At 38.3% G+C, this 25060-nt stretch overlaps 1 protein-coding gene across 1 annotated transcript; it reads right to left on the bottom strand.

Annotated features, from left to right (window-relative positions):
- Positions 1–231: 231 nt before the first annotated feature.
- LOC140138689 (TNF receptor-associated factor 3-like) lies at positions 232–23315 on the bottom strand. Its single transcript, XM_072160438.1, has 7 exons — positions 23058–23315; positions 17960–18035; positions 16950–17048; positions 7763–7927; positions 6780–6851; positions 4213–4299; positions 232–1478 (listed from the first exon to the last, which is right to left on the bottom strand). The coding sequence occupies exons 1-7, from the start codon at positions 23216–23218 to the stop codon at positions 354–356; spliced, it is 1785 nt and encodes a 594-aa protein (XP_072016539.1). The 5' UTR covers positions 23219–23315; the 3' UTR covers positions 232–353.
- Between the last annotated feature and the right edge of the window lie 1745 nt (positions 23316–25060).

The following is a 25060-nucleotide window of genomic DNA, read 5'->3' as shown; positions in this document are numbered from 1 at the left end:
TTTTTTCGGAAAACAGCCCAATTTTCCTTAATCTAGCCAAAATTTTCCCAAAATTTTGGGAAAATTTGTAAAAACTAAGACAATTTTGGGGAAATTTGGCCACAAATTTTGACTTTTGGTATATCAATGGGTCCAAATTTCTTGGAAAATTGGTATATTTATGGGTCTACTTCCAAAATCTCAGCGGCACGTCCCTACCAAAATCAAACTTGAGTACCCCCCCCGGGGGCCATTACTGCGTATTACCTCACATCACCACGCATCACCCTTCTCCCTGTTTCTACTGGGGCCATTACTGCGTATTACTTCACATCACCCATCAACCCTTTTATTGCTCAGTAGAAACATGCTGTTTATATTCTTTCAAGATCTGAGACATCAACAATGACCTTAACGAAAAGACAGTCGTCTTTTATGTACGTGTATTGGTCACTCTGTAACTGGTTCAAGTTGACGAACAGCGGACACCCACTTGCTATGTTCATCTCACTGGTAGGCTTCTTGAAGGAGGAGGATGTCGGGTCGGGACGGAACGCGTCCACCACATGCTCCCTATTTCCTTGGTCCACCATCATGAAGGTCACCTTCTGCCTAAATGGCCAATGGAGGATGTTATCATATTGACCTTTCATGATGACAAAGAACAAAGACAGATGAGTGCCTTTGCCCATACCATCACCATTAAGGTAGATGCGAGCTCGCATCTTGTAACCATGGTAACTGGTATAGAAAGGATGAGAGTAAAATGAAGTTGTCTTTCCGCTGACAGCTTCCCGCCTCCTACGAGCATACTCAGTGATTTTCCAAATCAGGATACCATTAAATGCAGATGACTCTAACGTCTGGATCCTCAGCTCTTGTTCTGCAAGAGCGACATTTTTAACAGTCAGCATCTGATCATGAGCATGTATTTGTCTTTCCTGTTGGTTAATGACTTCCTGCAAATGTTTGTTTTCTCGTTCCAAAGCATTCGCCTTTTCTGCAACTGCTTCTAACTGATTATTCAAAACCGCAACAACTTCTTGAAAAGTCTCATTCCTTTTATCCAACACAGCATACAAAGTTTTTAAGTTATCAAATTCTTTGTCAACCTCCTTGACTTTATTTACAAGATATCCAATTTTGTCACCAGTCACAGCTTCTGCTTTAGAAGAGTTATCCGACTTCGCTTTTTTGGTTTCTTTCATTCCTTTTGAATTGTTTGCGCCACCTTCATTCTGTTCATCATGTGTCACAAACCACTGTTTAAGCAAACTTACTAAATGTTCCAGTGAAAAACCAGATGGCGAAGTGTTTGGAGTAGCTGATGCTCCTTCCTCACTTTCATCTGATGTTCCAGATTCGGCAGCACGTATGATTCCTTGAGTTTCAAATTTCGCTTTGCATGAATTAAGAAAGTCATCAAACGCTTTGACAAGCAGTTGGTTGTGGTACACAATTTCTGCTTGTAAGTGTTCTTTTAATCCTGGACCTGAAACCTGATTTAAAGAAAAAAGAAGGAAACAAGTGAACAGTGGCGTAGCCAGGATTTTGGTGTGAAGGGGCAAGCCAAACTTTCGTCCCCCATTTAGGGGGTAAGGCCAGATTTTCGTCCCCATTTGTCAATTTTTGTCCCATATTTGGTCATTTTAAGGACATTTTGCTCTTTGTCGTGCATTTCCATTTTGTCCCCGAATATTTTCGGGGGACTCTGCCCCTGGCTATGCCACTGCAAGAGAACATAATACATTCCACTATTTGGCAAACACAAAATAGACTGAGCAGACACTGGGCTGTTCCAATTGAAATCCACACACCCCTATGGAAGACATGACCTCAATTTTCCACACAAGGAGTGTGAATTTTAAATGGGCTTACCTGAATGGGTGACTCCATTTGAAATCTACACCCCCTAGTGTGAATGATTAAGGTCACATCTTCCATATAGGTGGTGTATGGATTATAATGAAACAGCCCATTTAGGGATAGAGAGACGTAGATCATTGGCGATAATAAACAGCGTTGTTAACCTCCAGAGCTCAATTACCACCCATCTTAGGATGTATACTCTATTCAATAACTCTTCCTATACTTTTGTACAGGAGCCAACCGTTGTTAATCCATGATGAATCCACACTTTTGCACTAACATATCAATTTGTAAGCGCTCTTCAGCAAAGTCATAGTTCATTGAATTTATAACCGTATGACAAAACAGGTGAAAACAGTAACATTTTGCACAAGATTTGCAATTTTAAGAGAATTGGCCATTGCTCATTGAAATGAAGCTAGTATATGGACAATATAATGCTCTTTCATTTAATGACATAAAATTTGAAAAAATATTGTAAGGAACACTTGAGGTTTTGAATTTTAAAACCTACATTTTGATCAAAAATTGTGCATGGATAGGTAGTTTTCAATAGATTTACCACATTTGCCTTGCTATAAACATTGAATTGTGATATCTGTACCTAATGAAAAAAAGTTTTTTTAGGGGGAAGTGTTAGCTTTTGATCGATACACTTGAGGTTTTGACAAAAACCAACCATAGATGCCTATTTTCCGTTGGGCGTTGGGCAGTGTCTCATGCCAACAAGACAAGATGAGACAAGAAGATCAACATTCATATTTCACAGGTTATGACAGAATACTTGTGTCAAATATTGTGGACCATTTTGACATTTAATTCTCAAAAAAATCTTTCAGTCATACGTGTCTGTAGCCCTGGACCCAGTGCCGTGACCAGTACCCGCTGGAAGTAGTCCTCTGAAGTGTTCGCGGCCTTGCCGGGCGCTTAACTAGTAACAAACGCACGGCGCATGCGCGAGCCGGGAAATTCAGTTTTGGTTTTGAAACGTAAACAAAGCATAATATCAAAACGACTCCATGCAGAAAATCACTTCTTTTTATAAAACTAAGCAAAATTACAACAATTACTTTAGGGAATATAAACACCAAAGTCATATCTAGCACATATGTCAAAAAGAAGTTGAAAATTCATCAGATAAGCGAGAAAGGGTCGAATTTTCGGTCAAAAAAAATTTCGAAAAAAATCATATTTTTTTGGCCTTAAAACTTGGCCATAAAAAATTCCCGTACACCACCAATTTCATGATTTTTGTCCTCAAAAATTAACTGAGTAATCCTCATAGTGTTTTCAAGTCAATTCCCTGGGAGACGGAGAAACGGACATATAGAAAAAAAGATATTTAATTTTATTTAATTTAATCCACAAATTGACACCTGAGTCGGGCGTTGCAAACGTGTCGTACATGTGGAGGGACCGATTCTACAGCAAGCTTGAACTTCCCGGCTCGCGCATGCGCCCTGCGTTTGTTACTAGTTAACCGGGCGCGCCTCGCGCGCCCTCTTCTAACGTGTCTGCAAAGCCCATGGTAGAGTCAATTAAAGGGACAATAAGTGATTTGAGCAGCCAAATATTCATCAAAACCCTGATTTTGGCATTTTTGGAATAAATGTTCTAATAAACAGTGCAAATGGCAAAAATTAAAGGAATCTAACATTTGACATGGAAGTAGGATATTGCAAAGTATACTTAGGCCTATAATATGTACCTACTTTTATTCTAGTGGGTAAATGAAAATTAGCGTTATACATAAAACATGGTTCACATACTAGAGAGGGAGCCAGGGGAGAGTGAAGGGGAAGGGGTGGTGGAGAGAGGGTATATCCCCACATCCACTACAGTTGCTAAAATCTGCACACAAAAATGATCAAAATTGTCCACGATCATCCCAAATTCAGTTCCCCAAATCAACTAAAATCTACCAAATTTTGTGCGGTGATGCCACAAAAAATGTTTTTCACAAATCCGCCCTCAAAAAGGATCTACTTTTTCAAGAACCCACCGGGCCACCCTCATCCTTAGAATAATTCCTGGCTACTGACCTATTCCATACCAACACTATAAAAGCAGTAGGCCGTAGTGACTAGTGACTAAGTTATTTGCATCGTTTTATGACTTTTTAAAGTCATATGTCAGAACAATGGTTGTTATTATTTTGTGAAACAGTTACATACAAACATTTGTAAGAAAATTTGTAAGAAAATTCCACATTGTTAACTTGTCCAGAGTTTTTGGGACTAAAAGATTAATGCTCTAGCCCTGTATAGAGAACTCGAAATATATGGTTTAAGGACATTTCTCTGATTTTTTGGGTCCTTAGCGGATCTCTGAAAGTCCCTTTAAACCTGATTTCACAAGACTTACCTTGAAGCTGCAGCCAAATTTCTCAAATAAACAAAACTGAGGTTTCTTTGGACAGTCACCATTAGCTTGGTCTTGATGAAATGGTAACTGAAAAGTAAAAAGAGACACAAAATGAAATGGAATTGTTTTCACCCACTTATTATGACATGCATCAATTTTTCATCGTAAGTATACGGGTCCCCTAATACACTGTTTGGTGATTGGCTATGGTTCAGGGCAAATAATGCAGGTATTGTGATTTTTATTCGCAATAGGCTATAGTAGGCATAAAGTAACAGGCCCAAAGAAAGGTCCATGGCCCATTTTTTAACCGATGACCTCTTATCGAGGGCACGGTGGCTCAGTGCATGGTTACGGCCTTGGACTCATAATCCGAGAGCTTGCTCGGCGTGCGTGGGTTCGATTCCCGTCCCACCACCGTGTTAGCGCCCTTGGGCAAGGCGCTTTGCCTCGCTTGCCTCACCCCACCCAGGTGCAATGGGAAGCTGTTAGGGGTAGTCACAGTCGTTGTACTGATGGACCCTGCGCCACTTATAGGCTGCAAACGTGGTTCCGACATATTCTAATGACGGCGGAATAAATGTAAAGCGCTTTGAGGCTGTTTACGGCATAAAGCGCTATATAAATATCTACATTTATTTTAATTTTATTTATTTATTTTCACCCTTCCATGTAATTAAGAACCAAAAAGTGTGGACATTGTGTGGGTAAGCTACCACCATAATGATGGCACCATTTGGGGGGTGGGGGCTGTTTGTGTATTTTAATACACAAACAGCCCCAAAACATGAAGCAATGTTGAAACTGTATGGTTTTCATGATAGTAGACTGATGCGGATAGGGAAGATTTCAAAGTTTAAAAGTGATATAAACTCTACACTCAATTGAATGTACATGTAGACCGTAAAAATGATTGTAGTCACATAATTAGAGGATCCAAAAAGGGGTTAAGAGAGCGCAATCCCCCCACCCCTCCCCTGGTAAAACCCGGAACTCATGCACAATCAACTGATTTAGGGATTAGAAGCCTAGACCCCGTTTACACAGAGCCTAAAGTCGAACTCGACTTTGAACTCAACTTCATTTGTGTGTAAACAGGGTTGTTGCATTTTGAACTCGACTTCAGAAGTCGACTTCAAATGATGACCCGGAGCAATATTTGTCGAATTCAAAGTCGACTTCAAACTTGACTTTTGCAGTGTAAACAAACACGTAATTAGAAGTCGATGACTTCATACGGTAATTTGAAGCATGAGCAAGTGATGGCATAAAATTTGTATTCACAATTTGTTTTGAAGTCGACTACAGTGTAAACACCCCGTCAAGAAATAACTTATGCTAATCCTTAGTCGCAATCTGAATTCGATGTCGCAATTGAAGCCGACTTCTCTCTGTGTAAACGGGGTCCTAATCATCACAATGTTACTTGTAACATTTTAGAAATCCTGGATCCAATCCCGCACATGATACAAAAAAGTGACTAATTTGTTATTTATCAATTATGACACTGTTATTACAGGTTTTGGACAAAGATAGATCACAGGATTTAGTTCCTCTTTAGTAAGTAAGATGTTGAGGTCTTAAACCAGGAACAAGATAAGCGTATTTAGAAAGATAACAGCTTAATTGTGAAACAATATTGTCTCTAAAAATGCAACCATAACAGAAAAGGGAAAATAATATACTTATCTCAATATCAACATAATAATTATATGGAAAAGTTTATCAGGTAATGTATCTTCCTGAAATTAATTGGGCTATTCCAATTAATATCCATACACCTGTGAGTTACAAATGGGGTTACCTGTATGGGTGACTCCATTTGAAATCTACATCCCTGTATAATTAAGGACATGCATTGTCTTCCATAGGGGGTGTATGGATTTCAACAGGTAATTTGTGACTCATCACATCAAAACATGTCAGTTGTCAACAAATTGAATTCTAAATGAAGGATGAGGGTTTTTGAGGAACACCCTCCACAAAAGCATTATTTGGAGTTTGACCAACTATACTATACTGATAGAGGTGACTGTATAAACATGACTGTCTTTATTGTAAGACCGATCTATTGTAAATTTTTGAGGAGGGTGTCTGCCCTTTGTTTCTTTCATAAAAAAAAACCACACCTGAGGCATATGCTTGTAGAAGGGATTCTACCATATTAGGTTAGGGATAAAATTAAAACTCGACCAATGGTCATCCCTTAGTATATATGTAGGGTCCCTTGTTCTTGTTTTAAGTTTGTCAGGTGTCTTGGTAACCATGGACTTGATTTTAGCAGCTTGTAATTGATAAAATAACTGCTTTTAAGCTTTAAAATGAAATTTTATTTGTCTATTTTTCATGCACATTTTCACTATCATTTTCATAATATAATTATGGGCTTCCAAGAACTGCTACGTTTGATATGATATGTCTCTTGCGGGACCTACGTTTTGGGAGCAGAATCAGATCAAAATAGAATGTTATGAGTTTTTAATTTGTGGGGGTACCCCCACAACTCCGGCTCTTCTAATGGCATATTAAAGTTGGGGTAGGGGGAGGCTTTTAAGCCCATAACATACCTGATCTCTGGGTAGTTTTTTGTTGCAATAATCACATGCCACAGGTACTTTTGTACATTCCGTATTATGTTTCTGAAAGAAAACAGGGAAGAAAACATTCCATTAAAACAATCATGTTATCTTTTTATACACTGCAGAATATTTTGACTTTTTACCTAAAAGAGTCCCATTTACTTTCTATTTCTGTGCATGCTGTCACCTAATAAAATTTACTTCTTTTTGCAAAAATCTGTGAAATTTCTTACACCATAGACACCTACACCCACACACTGCTTTTGATAAACCCTTCATCCAGAAACAGCACTATATGTGACGTGTCATGTCAAAAGCAGACACTTTTGGGCAGGTTATCAATTTTGAGGTTTTTACATATCTTAAATATAGAGATATTTTGCTCCACAACATCGTTTTCCCCAATGAAATCGGACATTCTCAAGCGAAGATATTGAGTTTGTAAGTTATGGTATTAAAAAATTGGAAATTGAGATATCAGCCTTTAAAAATATTATTGACAATGTTGAGAGTAGGAATTACCTTGAAAAATGTCTAAAAAATACAGGATGCCAGTTATATTCCGGTCTGAAACTATCAGACAATATTTTTAACATTAATAACATCACAAATTTGCAACAAACCCAAATTGTGAAAAAATCACCCGGGCAGATTTTTGGCTATTTCTCCATCTACAATCCTGCCCAAAAGTGTCTGCTTTTGACATGACACGTCACATATATAAATACAAATAAGTAATAAAATCATAGTAAAGTATGAAACCACTGCACCATTGAACTTTCTTTTCAGGGGTCAATGGGGGGGGGGGGGAGGAACCTGGGGAGCAAATTTGTCATTTATTTATAGTCCCCAAAGGGGGTGATTTTGGACTATTTATGGTTCTGACGGGGTTGGGGGGGGGGACAAAAGCTCATTTTGTTTGGTCCCTTGGCAGTGCCAGTGTCTCTCTATGGCAAGAATTTAATACAGACCTTTATATTTTTATAGACTTCTTCCTCTCCACAATTTCTACATCTGACAGACCTCATAGGACAGTCTTTCTCCAGGTGGTATGCAAGATCTGCTCTTCTGAGTGATTTTCCACATCCTGCCTTCAGACATTTGATCAATTCAAACTCACATTCAGCTTCATGCTCCTGCAAATACAAGAGACCCACAAAAAATAAATTGAGAGGTCTTTACCGTTGTACATCTGGAAAGTTGTCGTAAGACAGTCTGTCATAAAGCGGGTCAGAGGGGAGCATGACCTACTGGTGTTTGCACTCAAATATTGAGACAAATAAAGCTGACACACAAGAGAAGAGTTAAGGTGGGTTGGAGGGGAGCATGACCTACAGATGTTTGCACTCAAATAGGGAGACAAACAACAGGGCCATAGCTGGGGACAAATTCCAACCCCCTGAAAATGTTCAAGGATAAAATGGGGATGGCAAAGAGTAAAGTGTCCTTAAAATGACTAAAAATGGGACAAAAAATTGACAAATGAGGATGAAAATTTGGCTTTGCCCCCTCACACTCAAATTCTAGCTACGCTACTAACAAACAAAGCTGACACACAAGAGGAATGGCATCAATTTATAATGTTGTATGAATTTTTGTTTCAGTAAAGAGAAGTTCAGGACTATAATACACATAAACTTGATGCATTTGTTACAAAAGTAAATTTTTTGGGGAAAATACCTAAAAGTTTGCATTTTTTGCCCCAAATAGTGGTATCTTCACAGATTTTTTTACTATGTGGGCAAGCCCAATATTTTTGGGAAAATACCCCCTTATTGCAGCCACTGACCAAAACTAAACCCATTGGTCATCAAACTTCAAATTTGTGTGCAATATTTGGGAGCAGGTCAGCAGGTAACTTGTGCAATTTTGTCCCTGTGAAGCTTTTTGGCAATGTTGAATAGAAACTCTATGGTCAAATATCAGCCATTGTGATTTTTAAGTTCCAAACTTCAGTATCAAAGCCATGTATATACTTTTTGAACTTTGATAGCAATGATAACCAATAGATATAAACCACAACATGATTATAATTGGGGTTATTCAAAGGTAAAGTCTGTACAAAGACCTAAGAATATATAAACTGAATGAAAGCCAACTAATTGTATGTTATACTTGCAACTTAGGGAACAAACCTCCCTCCCTACCAGAAACGTAATAATGAAATATTGAAAATTTTGACATAATAATAATAAAGACACATTCTTCTGACCGATGTTTTTGTACAATCGTAATCGAGTATTTTTACCCCCTCCCCCCTAAACGAAACTAGTTTCGTTTATAGGACGTCATCGATCTTTTGGTTTGTTCCCTTACACATTTCAACACTGCTAAAGTTAAGTTTGGATGATTTTAACCCAGGACCTTCGTTTTACTGCACTGATGCTCTGTTATCTGATGTCTCAACCCGGGGGGGGGGCACTCAACTTAAATGTTGGTAGGGGTGTGCGGCGCGCCGAACTTTGGGAACTAAGAAATAGGGGCTTGAAGAACTGAAATTAGGGCCAAATTATAGGCTGTTGAGCTAAAAATTTCTAAATTATTTCCAAATTTGAGCTTAAAGAGCTACAATTGTCACGAGTTTTTGAGGCTCAAAGAACTGGAGCAGATCCAAATGTGGGGCTTAAGGAACTGCCGGAGAGCCTGAAAAAGGGACCCTGGAGCGCCGCACATACCCGTACCACCTTAACATGTGAGTGCCCCTCCCGGGGTCTCAACTAGAGTGGTCAATTTGTTTTGAAGTTTTCTGAGGTTTTCTTTTACCATTCAGCATAATGAATAACAATAATAAAAGGAATTATGAAGATGGTAGGGCCATGCAGCTCTAAAAGCAACCTAAAGCCGACCCAGTTCTTTACACTAAGAAAATGTTGCAATCAGATTTCAATCTAGAATTGTCTTGTTAAGGTTAAACAAAGTGTTGAAGGGCTTTACCTCCAGAAAAAATATATTATTACCTTATACCAGGGCTATGACACTCTATTCACGTGGTTTCTTTTCCAACGCTAAAAGATTACGAATTTTGGTGGTTTGTAAATGAAAAGTGTCCGCACTATCGATTGATTACGTAACTGTTATGAATAATTTATTAGTTTTTCAATGCAATCGCCTCGACCCATTAATACATATTATCTGTATTTATCAAAGTACTTGGAATAGCAATCTGGTGAGTTCACTGAACTACGCCCAAATACTGATGGAGTTTTAATGGCGCTAATCCTCTCCATACACAGATGAACAAATACAATAGGAGAAGGTCAACACATATGACCTCCTATATGACATGTTATATGAGATGTACAACAACCTGAATATCATAAAGATCAGTGTTCGTTTGTGCATATGAACTGCATATTTACAATACTAAATATTACTCGTTATACATTATGTCAAATATTGGTATTATGACAACACGGTATATACATTGTATATAAAACGACTAATAGATCCTACTATCATGGCGTCAGGTCATTGGTTCATCATATCCCGTATGTTTCTTAAAATTCATTCATATTTGAGACAAATTTCTGTGCCCATTTTATAGGCGTACAGGTGGATCCGGTTTTTTTGTCATTTTCATTTCTTTTTGATGAAAGAATTAAGGTTTTCCACTGCACGGAGGCCACTATGTGATACTAATTTAATGCTATTTGTAAATGAATGCGGATTCCCGGTTGTTGTTTTTCCACAGTGTGACAACTGTCCACCCATCCAGACAACATCATCACATAATAAAACGTCTGTATTTGTACGATGAGTAAATATTAAACTGAACTTTGCCTTGGAACATTGTGTAAGACGGTGTAAGATTTTGTGGGCGCCCTCAACATTATTATCCTCTTTGTATCCGTAAATGACATGGCATAGACTGTGTGAATTCTATGAAGACTACTTATACATGGGGTCATATCCATGGACACAAGTAACGATAATTGACAACACGATACGCGACTGTATTTAGGGAGGCTAACCACTAATAATTAATAATGCCGGGTAGGGCCTACTCCTGGGCGACTCGTGTGGGCAAGGACGCTTAGGACCGGACCAAATGAGTCTCAAATTTCACCGGGGAGGGGAGAGGGGCACTCAAGTATGATAATGTAGGCCTATACGCATGTGTGGCCAACTTTTTTAAACACCCCCCTAAAACGAGTTTTACCCTACCAACAAATTTAGGATCAATAGGCCTAAGCTAACTTAATACACTAAAGGAAGTTTTGGATGAGAAAACGGACATTTTGATGAGAAACGGCCAAAATGGTGAGAATTTAAATTTTCTCATTATTTTGGATGAGAAACTTCCTGGTGTGTGTGTCAATCATTATTGTCTTATTAGAATCCGGGACTTTGGTTGACCTGTGCTAGACTCCAGCACATGTTAATGACGCAAAGGCAGTTGTGGTAACACCATGGTCGCAGACTTGCAAAAAAGCTCAAAAACAGATAGTAATGAAACCAGTTTTTATTTTCCTTGCTCTAGCGAGTTCACAGAGAAGGTGTTTCTAGTACAATGCAGCGTCGGACTCTAGCTGAGAGCGTAGCCTGAGTCCAAACGGACTCCAAGAAGGGCTCTCCATACACAAATGAACAAACACAAAGGAAAGTAGTCTCCTCCGTGACCAGCTTGATTTCGATGGAGCGAAACCAAATTGGCTGCAAAGGAGACGGGTAATTTTGCCATGCAAATGAGGTGAGTGCCCTCTCAAGAATAACTACTCTCTGCTTATACGTAAGAAAATATGTCTACTTATCATGTGAAATAAAAAATCCGGAAAAAATGTGTGAAAATGTGTTTTTAGCCTATTTTTTTAGCTCTTGTCAAGCACTATTATTCGATTTGTTTACAAGCGCCAAGCAACTGTCGTCTAGGAGAGTGATTGACATCTTTATTATTAGAGAAGAATGGAATCTGTATAGTTCATGAATATTCATGTAGTATTTATACAACCTGTATCCCAGCCATTTTGCTTAGCTATCATAATCGTTCATATAAGATGCCCATATGATCCATGGTGTTAAACTGATATTCAGCAACTTTATATCTCTCGATCTTTGCGATCCGAAATATTGAATTTCAACTTTAGGCACATCTCTAGCAAGATAATTAAATACCTGTCACAAATATAGGTCTTGAAATGTTACTTGCAACGTTAAAAATGTGAATAGAGAACAAATCGGGTTCAAACATGCTTCAAAAATATGAAAGTAATTGTCAACGCCTACTACCAGAATAGCCGGAAGAGGGCAGACTTCATAAGGGAGTGTTCATAATATATTTTAGTGGGGACAAAGAATTTGAAACTTATTTCGGGAAATTTCCTGGGTTTTTGGTTTTGGTTTTTATTTTATCTTCCTGTTCGGGTGTTTCGGTTGGCACATTTTCGGGGCATTTTCATGCACTTCACAGGAGTTTTTTCGTGGCTTCTCTGTAGCTGTCGTGTGTCTTTTTCCCCACGTACAGGGTATAAATAATAAATGAATAATAGGCCTAATATATGAAAAAAAGAATCTGGAACTTCAACGTCAAAAAACAAAACAAAAACAAGACAAACTGTACCCTGCTAAAAATATCAACCCCTATCCTCTCTGAGAATAAAAATAATAAGACTCCAACCTCACCTGCAAAAAATTTTTTTTCGGGGATAATTTGGGATAAGTTCGGGCCTATTTTATTGCGACAATTTTCCAAATCTATAAGGTGAAATACGGTGTCGTGGGATGTGCGGCAGATTTGGGGTGCATTTTCAGCCATTTAGTTTAGACTCTTGTTGCATTTTTAGCCATGATTTTATTGACCCTCAGTGTCTTGAAAATTAGGTTTAAGAATGGTATTTTTCAATGATTTTCTCGAAAAAGTAAAAATTTGCGAAAACTTTCAGTCCAAAAGTTGATACAATTTTGGGTCTGTTTTATTCAAATTTGGTTTAAAATCGTACCGTAGTTTTTCGGAGTCACAGCCTCACATCCTTACCCAAACCAACTTGAGAAGGTTCCCCCGGGGTGTGTGCAAATTTGCAATTTATAGGCCTACACTCATCATTTAAGCCTAAAATCAAAGTGTTAATAGGGGCCTACCATTAACACTATCATGGCCCGTTTTGTCGTGATGACTGGCTTCCAAAATGTAGGCCTATTTTAAATTATAAATCTGGTCCCGCTAGAGGTGTGTTTTTACCCGCGGAGGTCTCTCCCTCGGGTTCGTGGATGTGCCACAGTTTTAGCCTACCTTTTCAACGACTATGATGGGTGGGTTTACAGCGAAGACCAACTTTTGGGCGCATTTTGGCAAAAGTGCCCTAAAAAAGCGTCAAATTAGGCCAAATGTGGGTGACTTTGATCCCCCCCGCGGTACAAATGTTTTGAAGAGACCCGCCTGAGGTGTTATAAAAAAAATGGTCGGGCCTGCTAAAAATCCTCCCGGAATCAAGCATGGGTAGGCATACCAAAATGCCTTGAGACCCCCCCAACCCAGCGCCGGGACCTCCATGACATGATATTCTCCGCGAGTCCACCAGAAAATATAAAAATATAACATTTTGATAGGCCTACTAGACCTAGGCCTATATTTGTCTGTAAACCTTTCTTGTAGTTGTAGGCTACCGCGTATGTCTACCGTGATGACAGTAGCGTAGCTGTTGGGGGGCAATTGCAAAATTGCCTATTTGGGCCCCCGCCCCTAGTGCAAGGAAAAAAAAGAGGGAAAGAGGGGGGGGAGAGGGAAAAAAAGAGAGGGTGAGAGGAGGGGCAGAGAGATGGGGAATCCAAACGATATGCAATAGGCCTACAGCTCAATAGGCCTACCATATACGATTATTATCAATAAGCCTGGCAAAAATTGTCTATTTGGGCCCCCGCCCCCAGTGGGAAATTTGGTGGATTCGCCCCTCAAAAAATCCCAGCTACGCCGCTGCGTGATGATGTTGCAAAGTTGCGGAAGTTCATTCATAAATTTCCCATTTCCACTCGACAACAACCCGGGACAACAACAGGCCAGCACGCAGCGCGCAGTAGCTAATCCCCGAGCTAATCAGAGACATGTGCGTTTCTCTTTCAATGTAGGCCTACGCTTCAAATAATTATGCTCTCGGCGTCGAAAGTATGATAATGGAAAATATTTATAATGAACACTCCCTTATTTAGCCACACCTCAGTTCCTTTCTCGGGTTGCCTGGTATATCAGCAAAATCCTACACCTATCGCCTTCCCTTGGTAAAATCCCTGATAAAAACTCGTGATATTGAAATTGAATTTCCGCAGCGCCAGAACTTCCGTCATTCTAGCATCATGGATGGATATGCAGTGGCGCCGCTAGGGGTGGGGGGCAGTATTTCCACCAATATTTTTTCTTTCCCACCCAGTTTTTAGGCAAAATCCCCACAATTATGTAATTTTCCACTTTTTGCGGCAATTTAGTGCAAAATGATGATTTCAAGTGCCCTGTCTCAAATTCACTTCCCCCATGCCCCGCGAAAAAATTCTGGTTCCGCCACTACGGGTATGGCCATAGCTAGGGGCTTTCCCACCCACCCCAGTTGCCCTTGGTTATGCTGGACGTATGAGAAATTTAGAGCTTGTTCAATTCCACCAATTTTAGAAATTTTAAAGGTATATACAGTGTATATAGGATCACAGTCAAATAAAATATCGTAGGCCTAATAATTTTACCAATGGCATTTATTGAGCTGCTCCTATGGTTTAATATTGATATTATATAATTGAGCTCCTTGTCAAGCTCCTGAGTACAGTGACTAACTGAGCTCCCGCTATTTTCAGAAATGAAGGCCTGGCCTTAAATGAATAGGCCCTAATTAGGATTGAGGCAGCCTTTTGTTTCATTTTACAGAACTTTTTTTTAATCCCCCAAAATTAGTGGTTTTTTTTTTAATGGGGAGTAGGCTTTTAAAACGAAATTCAAATTTGGCAATATTTTCCATTGCTTAACGAATTGATCTGCGTGAAAATGCCTAAACATGTGGCCAGAGCGGGATGAGTGGTATAAAAATCTTAACTTGTGAGAAAGGACGTAGGCCTATGGGGTTGTATGAGGTTGTGGATCACGAAATGCCCCTTTAATGTGTGCTAGGTAAAGTCATTCTTCCTCCCTTTCGACATGCCAAAATTTATTCCCTCCCCGGCCCCGGCTTGCCAAAAACTTGCGTTCTCGAAATCGAAAGGCTGTGCAATCAGTAGGCCTACCGGTATTAGCCTACTAATTATAAGCCAACATTTCCAAGCGACTCGCTAAAAATCGCTTGCCTCCCGTCTCGGCCAGCCAAAAATCGCTTGTCCGCACCCCTGGACTGCCAAATTTTGTGGCCCCTCCCCTTGGCCTGCCAAAACTGTGCCCCATCCCTTTGCATAGGCCTAGGCCTATATGCCAATTTTTGGATCCCCAATTTCCATACCCATACCTTAAACCTGTTGCAAAGCAGCAAGCATGAAAATGTGCACATTTTTTTCGCGCCTAACTACCCCCCCACATTTTCCCCTCCCATGCACCAGGTTCATTGGCGCTAGATTTTAAGCTAGAAAATACCTAAATATTTTAAAATCCAAACTCGGCAACACCACTTTATCGGGCAAATAGAGCCCGTCGTATACGTAAACAGCGTGTTTAAAAAAAAATGAGAGTGTCACTTTTGTCCAAAAAATTTCGAATTTTGGCCTTGAGCAGCGACAATCAGAGGTAAGAAAAACACAGTATGACGCAGCTTGAAATATAGAATCACTATATCAATTTTGAAGTTTGTACTTCAAAGCACGAGCCGAAACGAGGTGAAATGGTTCTAAAAAAATTGATTTCGCTGTATCTTTTTATCGCGAAACTAGACAATTTGACAGCAGCGAGTCGGAAAAATAGCAAATATCTCAATTTTCTGCTATCGAAATAAAAATTTAAATAGCACCTGCATATAGAAGAGGGTTTATAGAAATAATGTAGGTCAGAATTTTGTCTATGAAATCGTGCACGGAATTGTTATTACTGGTTACAAAACGACATACAAGTGGAGGCCATTTTATTTCAAATTCGGCAAACATGTAAGCTTACTAAAACAAATCGAGACAAGCAATATCAAGAATGAATATGCACATTCTTTTATTGACTTGTTTGTAATGTGCGTCGTAGTTCCCAACAAAATCGCCACTTCCACTGAGAAATTATGGCCGTGTTCCCAAAAATCTTGATGCTCCGGATATTGAAAAAATTTGAAATGTTTGAAAAGTACATTTCTTTTTGAGCCAAGTGGAAAATTCAAGCATAATAATAACCAGTACACTTTCAGCTTTTAGACGTAGTTTGCGTTTTCTCTCTACGATATTTATTTCCAGAAATAGATAATTTTAAAGGGGGCTACATGCAGTCTCATTCTGGATCGATCATTACAAAGTTTAGTATAACCTTAATACAAAGGATCACCTTTAATTAATTGAGTCAGTGGGTATCGTCAGGGAAATTTGAAGTTGTCTAATGTTTATTCAGTTGACGCTACATCAAATCATGAAGGCTGTTCAACATGATGTGGGCTACAGGCCCATTCAGCAATTTCCCGAACCAGATCACCCAAAAACAGCAGGGGTGATCGGTGGTGGTGGTTGCCCCAAAAAAAAAAAAAAACCCCACCAGTTTTTTATTCTTTTTCTGTCAAAAAAGGCACAAATTTACCAATTTGAAAGCAAAAAAATTAGGTTCTTTATGCTTTCTTGGTTAAAAAAAAGTTCAAAATTTTTGGGAAAGGTTCACTTTTCCAAAATCAGCCCCCCCCAAAAAATGTGCTACTATTTAAAAGTGGACAATGTGAAAGCAATCTGATAGACAAAATTACACATCAAAAATGAAGATAGAATAATATGTCCATACTTTCATTACTTATTGATTAAGACTGTCAAATTCAGTATGATATGCAGTGGCGGCACCAGGAATTTTTTCGGGGAGCAAAGTGAATTTCAGGGGGGCAAAATCAACCAATTTTGCACAAAATTGCTGCAAAAAGTGGACATTTGTGATTTGGGAGTTTTTGCCTCAAAAGTGGGGGGGGTAAGAAAATATTGAGGGAATATATGAAATTGGCCTATATGATGGTTGCATTTGATCGCTTTTAAGACAAAATATATTTTGTACAGCAAATTGCCGAAAAGACCTTAAAAATTTAAACTTACAGTATATTGCTGAAATTTTCCTTCCCATTTGCAATTTTCATTGCAGCACCGTACAGATAGATTTCGAAGTTCCCTCCTTGCATGGAAATCAGGACAGATCTAAAAATAAACAAAATTTAATTAATATTCACACTTATTTATTATTTATTTATTATTTTACTGTCATTCCTCAAGCAAAACTAGTTATAAGCTATCTATACTGGAGATGGCAAATACATTAACCAGTACTAGATCAGCAGTTATGAGTTATCTGCTGTAGACAGCAAATGCATTTAATTTCAGCAGCTGATGTCAGCCTGTGCACTGTGCAGGTAGTTATAAGCTATTCACTGTAGATGGCAAATGCATCACGGGTTATAAGCTCAGCTTAACTGCCCGGGCTAACTGCTTCTTCTTCTTCTTGCGTATGTACAACATACACCAAAGTACAGTTGTACTGGGTTGTAGAATTGTACAGATAAAAACATCTGCCAGAGATCGCTACATGGATGCTTAGACTGCAATGACCTCTGAGGTAAGTGCAACTAACCATGCTGGGGGGGAGGGGGTTGACTAGCACGTAAATATACCTCCACTCCCCCTGCACAGCAGATAGTAGGGTTAGTACTTTTAAAAACATCGTACCAGTAGCAGGAACATGTAACATATACCAATATGGCTGTTGGCAGCAAATGCATTTAATTTCAGGGTATAATTCTGGTTTACCCTGCACACCCTGTGTTTTATGGTTAGGGTTAGCTTATGGTTATAATTAGGGTTAGGATTACATTGTAGGGTTAGGGTTATATATAATTAGGGTGAGTAGGGTTAGCGTGTTTACCAGATTTATTCCAATTTCAGCAGTTGAACTATCAGCGAATGTATCTGATGTCCGTGAATGCAGCTAGTTAAGCTATCTACTGTGGACAGCAAATGCATTTAATGTCAGCAGTTATAAGCTATCTACTGTAGACAACAAATGCATTTAATTTCAGCACTTGAGCTGATATTTATTGAGATAATTGATGTACCTGTTTCTTTATCAGGATTCCATCAGAGCTGTCTTCTTCACACCTTGGACATCTTGCTGGAGTACCTTCATCCGTGCTATAAAAATAAAACAAAATTACTCAAATAAGCACTTATCAACATTGAAGGATGCTTTTTCTATTTGATAAATGAGCTCCTGAATGACTCTTTATTGGGGACAAATATTTTACTGCTAGTCTGCTATGCTACTATATAGACAGCAATCCTATCCATTTATTATCAGCAGTTGAGCGGTCTAATGTCAGCAAATGCAGCTAGTTATAAGCTATATGGCAAATGCATTAACTATCAGAACATGCACGTATATTGAGGGGGGCTGGGGGCTTTGGGGATGCACCCTCCCCTCGGGTAAGAGCAGAAAGAAAAAAGGGCGGAAAAACACTTTTTCCAACCATCACAAAAACAATTGGGCCAACCTTTTCGGGCTGTTGAAGGGGGCGGCAAAATTCACCTTTTCTCCAGCCACCCCGGTATGAGCGACCTGGGTACGCTACTGCAGAAGGTTACCATGGGCTATCTACTGTCAGACAACAAAGTACATTTACTTTCAGCAGTTGAGCTATCTGATGTCATCAAAATTGCAGCTAATGATAACTTGCATTATATCAGGCATTACCAGCTATCTACTGCAGACAACAAAGTGTATTTAACTACTACACTACCAGACAAAAATGAGACAGTTAACACTCCGTAGCTTTTACACCAAGACTTGGGGCCGTGCTCTTTGTTATTTCCATGTGCTCAAGGCGGTTTCTACACAGGTGAACGAGCATAAAAAGAGTCTATCGCACAACTTTTTGGTGCCGAGTAAATATCACATTAGTGTACTCAGGGAATGTAATGTTATCTACTGTAGACAGTAAATGCATTTAGGCCTACTATCAGCTGTTGCAAAATATCTACTACCATAGACAGCAAATATTTTACTAAATTGGCAGTTATGAGCTATCTACTGTAGACAACAAATGCATATAATTTCAGCGGTTATGAGATATCTACTGTAGACAGCATACACTCAGCAGTAATGAGGTATCTGTATACAGCAAATGTATTACTGTTGGCAGTAATGAGATATCTACTGTAGACAGCAAATGTATATACTATCAGCAGTTACAAGCTATGTACTGTAGACAGCAAATGTATATACTATCAGCAGTTACAAGCTATCTACTGTAGACAGCAAATGTATATACTATCAGCAGTTACAAGCTATCTACTGTAGACAGCAAATGTATATACTATCAGCAGTTACAAGCTATCTACTGTAGACAGCAAATGCATATAATATCAGCAGTTACAAGCTATCTACTGTAGACAGCAAATGTATATACTATCAGCAGTTACAAGCTATCTACTGTAGACAGCAAATGTATATACTATCAGCAGTTACAAGCTATCTACTGTAGACAGCAAATGTATATACTATCAGCAGTTACAAGCTATCTACTGTAGACAGCAAATGCATATACTATCAGCAGTTACAAGCTATCTACTGTAGACAGCAAATGTATATACTATCAGCAGTTACAAGCTATCTACTGTAGACAGCAAATGTATATACTATCAGCAGTTACAAGCTATTTACTGTAGACAGCAAATGTATATACTATCAGCAGTTACAAGCTATCTACTGAAGACAGCAAATGTTTTACTATTGGCAGTTATAAGCTATCTACTGTAGACAGCAAATGTATATACTATCAGCAGTTACAATCTATCTACTGTAGACAGCAAATGCATATACTATCAGTAGTTACAAGCTATCTACTGTAGACAGCAAATGCATATACTATCAGCAGTTACAAGCTATCTACTGTAGACAGCAAATGCATATACTATCAGTAGTTACAAGCTATCTACTGTAGACAGCAAATGCATATACTATCAGTAGTTACAAGCTATCTACTGTAGACAGCAAATGTATATACTATCAGCAGTTACAAGCTATTTACTGTAGACAGCAAATGTATATACTATCAGCAGTTACAAGCTATCTACTGTAGACAGCAAATGTATATACTATCAGCAGTTACAAGCTATCTACTGTAGACAGCAAATGCATATACTATCAGTAGTTACAAGCTATCTACTGTAGACAGCAACAAGCTATCTACTGTAGACAGCAAATGTATATACTATCAGCAGTTACAAGCTATTTACTGTAGACAGCAAATGTATATATACTATCAGCAGTTACAAGCTATCTACTGTAGACAGCAAATGTATATACTATCAGCAGTTACAAGCTATCTACTGTAGACAGCAAATGTATATACTATCAGCAGTTACAAGCTATCTACTGTAGACAGCAAATGTATATACTATCAGCAGTTACAAGCTATTTACTGTAGACAGCAAATGTATATACTATCAGCAGTTACAAGCTATGTACTGTAGACAGCAAATGTATATACTATCAGCAGTTACAAGCTATCTACTGTAGACAGCAAATGTATATACTATCAGCAGTTACAAGCTATCTACTGTAGACAGCAAATGTGTATACTATCAGCAGTTACAAGCTATCTACTGTAGACAGCAAATGTATATACTATCAGCAGTTACAAGCTATGTACTGTAGACAGCAAATGTATATACTATCAGCAGTTACAAGCTATCTACTGTAGACAGCAAATGTATATACTATCAGCAGTTACAAGCTATCTACTGTAGACAGCAAATGTATATACTATCAGCAGTTACAAGCTATCTACTGTAGACAGCAAATGTATATACTATCAGCAGTTACAAGCTATTTACTGTAGACAGCAAATGTATATACTATCAGCAGTTACAAGCTATCTACTGTAGACAGCAAATGTATATACTATCAGCAGTTACAAGCTATCTACTGTAGACAGCAAATGTATATACTATCAGCAGTTACAAGCTATCTACTGTAGACAGCAAATGTATATACTATCAGCAGTTACAAGCTATTTACTGTAGACAGCAAATGTATATACTATCAGCAGTTACAAGCTATCTACTGTAGACAGCAAATGTATATACTATCAGCAGTTACAAGCTATCTACTGTAGACAGCAAATGTATATACTATCAGCAGTTACAAGCTATCTACTGTAGACAGCAAATGTATATACTATCAGCAGTTACAAGCTATCTACTGTAGACAGCAAATGTATATACTATCAGCAGTTACAAGCTATGTACTGTAGACAGCAAATGTATATACTATCAGCAGTTACAAGCTATGTACTGTAGACAGCAAATGTATATACTATCAGCAGTTACAAGCTATCTACTGTAGACAGCAAATGTATATACTATCAGCAGTTACAAGCTATTTACTGTAGACAGCAAATGTATATACTATCAGCAGTTACAAGCTATCTACTGTAGACAGCAAATGCATATACTATCAGCAGTATACAAGCTATCTACTGTAGACAGCAAATGTATATACTATCAGCAGTTACAAGCTATCTACTGTAGACAGCAAATGTATATACTATCAGCAGTTACAAGCTATCTACTGTAGACAGCAAATGTATATACTATCAGCAGTTACAAGCTATTTACTGTAGACAGCAAATGTATATACTATCAGCAGTTACAAGCTATCTACTGTAGACAGCAAATGTATATACTATCAGCAGTTACAAGCTATGTACTGTAGACAGCAAATGTATATACTATCAGCAGTTACAAGCTATCTACTGTAGACAGCAAATGTATATACTATCAGCAGTTACAAGCTATCTACTGTAGACAGCAAATGTATATACTATCAGCAGTTACAAGCTATCTACTGTAGACAGCAAATGTATATACTATCAGCAGTTACAAGCTATTTACTGTAGACAGCAAATGTATATACTATCAGCAGTTACAAGCTATCTACTGTAGACAGCAAATGTATATACTATCAGCAGTTACAAGCTATCTACTGTAGACAGCAAATGTATATACTATCAGCAGTTACAAGCTATCTACTGTAGACAGCAAATGTATATACTATCAGCAGTTACAAGCTATGTACTGTAGACAGCAAATGTATATACTATCAGCAGTTACAAGCTATCTACTGTAGACAGCAAATGTATATACTATCAGCAGTTACAAGCTATCTACTGTAGACAGCAAATGTATATACTATCAGCAGTTACAAGCTATTTACTGTAGACAGCAAATGCATATACTATCAGTAGTTACAAGCTATCTACTGTAGACAGCAAATGCATATACTATCAGCAGTTACAAGCTATCTACTGTAGACAGCAAATGTATATACTATCAGTAGTTACAAGCTATCTACTGTAGACAGCAAATGCATATACTATCAGCAGTTACAAGCTATTTACTGTAGACAGCAAATGTATATACTATCAGTAGTTACAAATTATCTACTGAAGACAGCAAATGTTTTACTATTGGCAGTTATAAGCTATCTACTGTAGACAGCAAATGCATATACTTTCTGCAGTTACAAGCTATCTACTATAGACAGCAAATGCATATACTTTCTGCAGTAATGTGATATCTACTGTAGACAGCAAATGCATATACTATCAGCAGTTACAAGTTATCTACTGAAGACAGCAAATGTTTTACTATTGGCTGTCTACAGTATATATACTGTAGACAGCAGAGGCATAAATTTACTATTGAAAAGTTACAAGATATCTACTGTATTCAGCAAATATATTTACGATACTGTATTCACCCTACTTATTAGTGTCCCGGTCCCTTGAAGTCAGCCACTTTCAAAGCTCGCTTATTAAAACAATAAAATTAAACTAAAGAGGTTCATTTGCAGGATTGTTTCAGATAATTAGTGATTTTTTTATAGACAATAAGACAACAATGTTTTTCACTAATTTTCTGAACTTTTGATGACAGGTTATAAATGACATCTTGATCACAGATGTCCAGGTCTACTGCACTTCCTGTGGAAACTGCAGTTTTATACTATAGTCTCATTCCCACATTGTTTGTCTTTGGGTGGTGGTGCGGGAATCCAAACGTTTGCCTAAATTTGTTGGCCTAAAATGTGGACACTGTCCTGATTTCTTATTTTGAGTGGGGGCAAAGCCCAAGATGGGGGGAGGAACATACCTTTTAGTCAACTTGTCTTGTACGCAGCATTCACAGTACCTATGACCACACACTGATTGAACTGCTCCTCGTAGGATGAGGTTGCAAATACAACATAAAAGACGTTTATGAAGATCTTTTGCATTTTGTAGGATCTCCTTTCTGTATCCCGATGTTGCCATTCCTTGTGAGTTTTTGGAACATTTATATAGAACAATTTTGGTGAATAGCTGGCGAAGATAATTGTGTAGTCTGGTGTTTTCTCAATTGTCTCCAAAATTGTCTGCAAAAAATGAGAATGCATATTCATTTTTAGATTGAACCAGTTTTGTCTTTGTGGGGTATTAACCCCCCAAAATGACTTGGTTTACACCCCCCAAGAAAATTCATAACCTCCACCCAGGCCCTGACAGTGTAAAATTGAACATTGGCCTGGTAAACAAAATTTTTTAAAATAATTTTAGGCTAGTGTACATTTGTAGGACCCAGTGTAGGATTGAAATTTTGTCACACTATTAAACTAGGCTTGGGCGACTATCGCCAATAGTCGTTAGTCGCGACTACGTCTATTGAAAACGTGAAAGTCGACTAACACAACTATATATATTTTTATGTTAAAAAATCATGATAAAAGCGCCAGATATCCGTACCAAAACCAACCAAATACGGTAGTACTAAAATATAAACTTTGATAATGTGATAAAAAAGTAAATCATTTTGTCTTACCAATAGTAAGCAGTAACACTAACCAACACATAAGTGTATGTCCATAAATCATCATTAAATTTGCACCTATCTTTCACCCGATTTTTCGATCCAATTTTGACCATAGTCGTGACTATTTGCTGCCAACTAGTTGAGTAGGAAAAAAGTGATAGTCGCCTAACTTTATATTAAATACAGGACCAAATTGATACCCATGTGCTGGAAACTTTTTATCTTTGCCTCCTTCGACAACTGACCCTGATATGCCACTGAACATACTAAAATATTTGGATCCCCCAAAAAGGATTTTTACAAAGATCACACTGGATTAGATCAGAAATTGTTTTGGCATAGCTCAACTGTCTTACGTCTTCTAGCTGGCTTACATGTCATCACTTGTATGTAAAGTGGGGGCAAGTGTTTTTCTGGGACTTCCTTAATGCTGAATACATATTTTGGTTGTGTTTACCCTAAAACAGCAGTAAACTGTAATTTATTTTGCATTTATATCGCTTGCTCATGAAAAAATGACGTATTATTTGGAGCATGATATCCGGCACTTCAAAATACAAGTGCCCCCCCCAACTCAACACAAAAGTTGACAACCATAAGAGTTACCAAATCTTTCAAAAGCCCCCTTTTGCAATGATTTTTCATCAAATTTACCCCCTTTTTCATGCAAAATCGAGGATAAAATATGGCCCAAAACAACCCTTTTTTTGCGGTTTTCAATGACTAGAATTTCTAACACCCGCTTTCAATGATTAGAATTTCAAACACCCCTTACCAATGACACTAAATATTGACATAAAATTTCTGGATTTTCTCAATTACCCCTTTTATCAAAATTTCGTGGACAGTGCAAATTAAATACCCCTATTATGCTAATTTCACTGTCAAATTTTACGGACAGTGCAAATTAAATACCCCCTATTTTGCCAATTTCAAGGTCCTTGCTACTGGTAAAAAAATAACCCCTTTTCCGCGTAATTTGGTAACTCTCATGGTTGTCAACTTTTGTGTTGAGTTGGGGGCCGGCCCCCCCCCCCACCGATTCTGCCTTCGAAATCGGAGGAAATTGTGCAAATAGGGGAGTCAAATCGCCCATTTTCACTGCATCTGAACAGGTTTTCTATGTACGGGTACCGTATTCATTCTACCGCTCATGCCCCTATAAGCACCCACCCCAGGGACTTTACTACACATGATCCTCTATCATAATATGTGCAGGATCCATGCATGCAACACAGATCCTGGGATGCAATGCACTACCGTACTCGTGTATAACACAGAGCCGTCTACACCGGCGTCTACACACA

This window comes from Amphiura filiformis, chromosome 18, assembly GCF_039555335.1.
Source record: "Amphiura filiformis chromosome 18, Afil_fr2py, whole genome shotgun sequence".
NCBI lineage: Eukaryota > Metazoa > Echinodermata > Ophiuroidea > Amphilepidida > Amphiuridae > Amphiura > Amphiura filiformis.
Note: the sequence above shows the minus strand (reverse complement) of the source record. Positions and strands in the feature narration are given on the sequence as shown.

What these genes read in the sequence shown, in the direction of transcription:
- LOC140138689 (XM_072160438.1), bottom strand. Translation starts at nt 23,218, where the DNA reads ATGGCAACATCGGGATACAGAAAGGAGATCCTACAAAATGCAAAAGAT. An exon ending in AAGTCTATAAAAATATAAAG is followed by an intron (nt 6,852 to 7,762) that starts GTCTGTATTAAA and finishes GTTTTCTTTCAG; the next exon opens with AAACATAATACGGAATGTAC. An exon ending in AATTTGGCTGCAGCTTCAAG is followed by an intron (nt 1,479 to 4,212) that starts GTAAGTCTTGTG and finishes TCTTTAAATCAG; the next exon opens with GTTTCAGGTCCAGGATTAAA.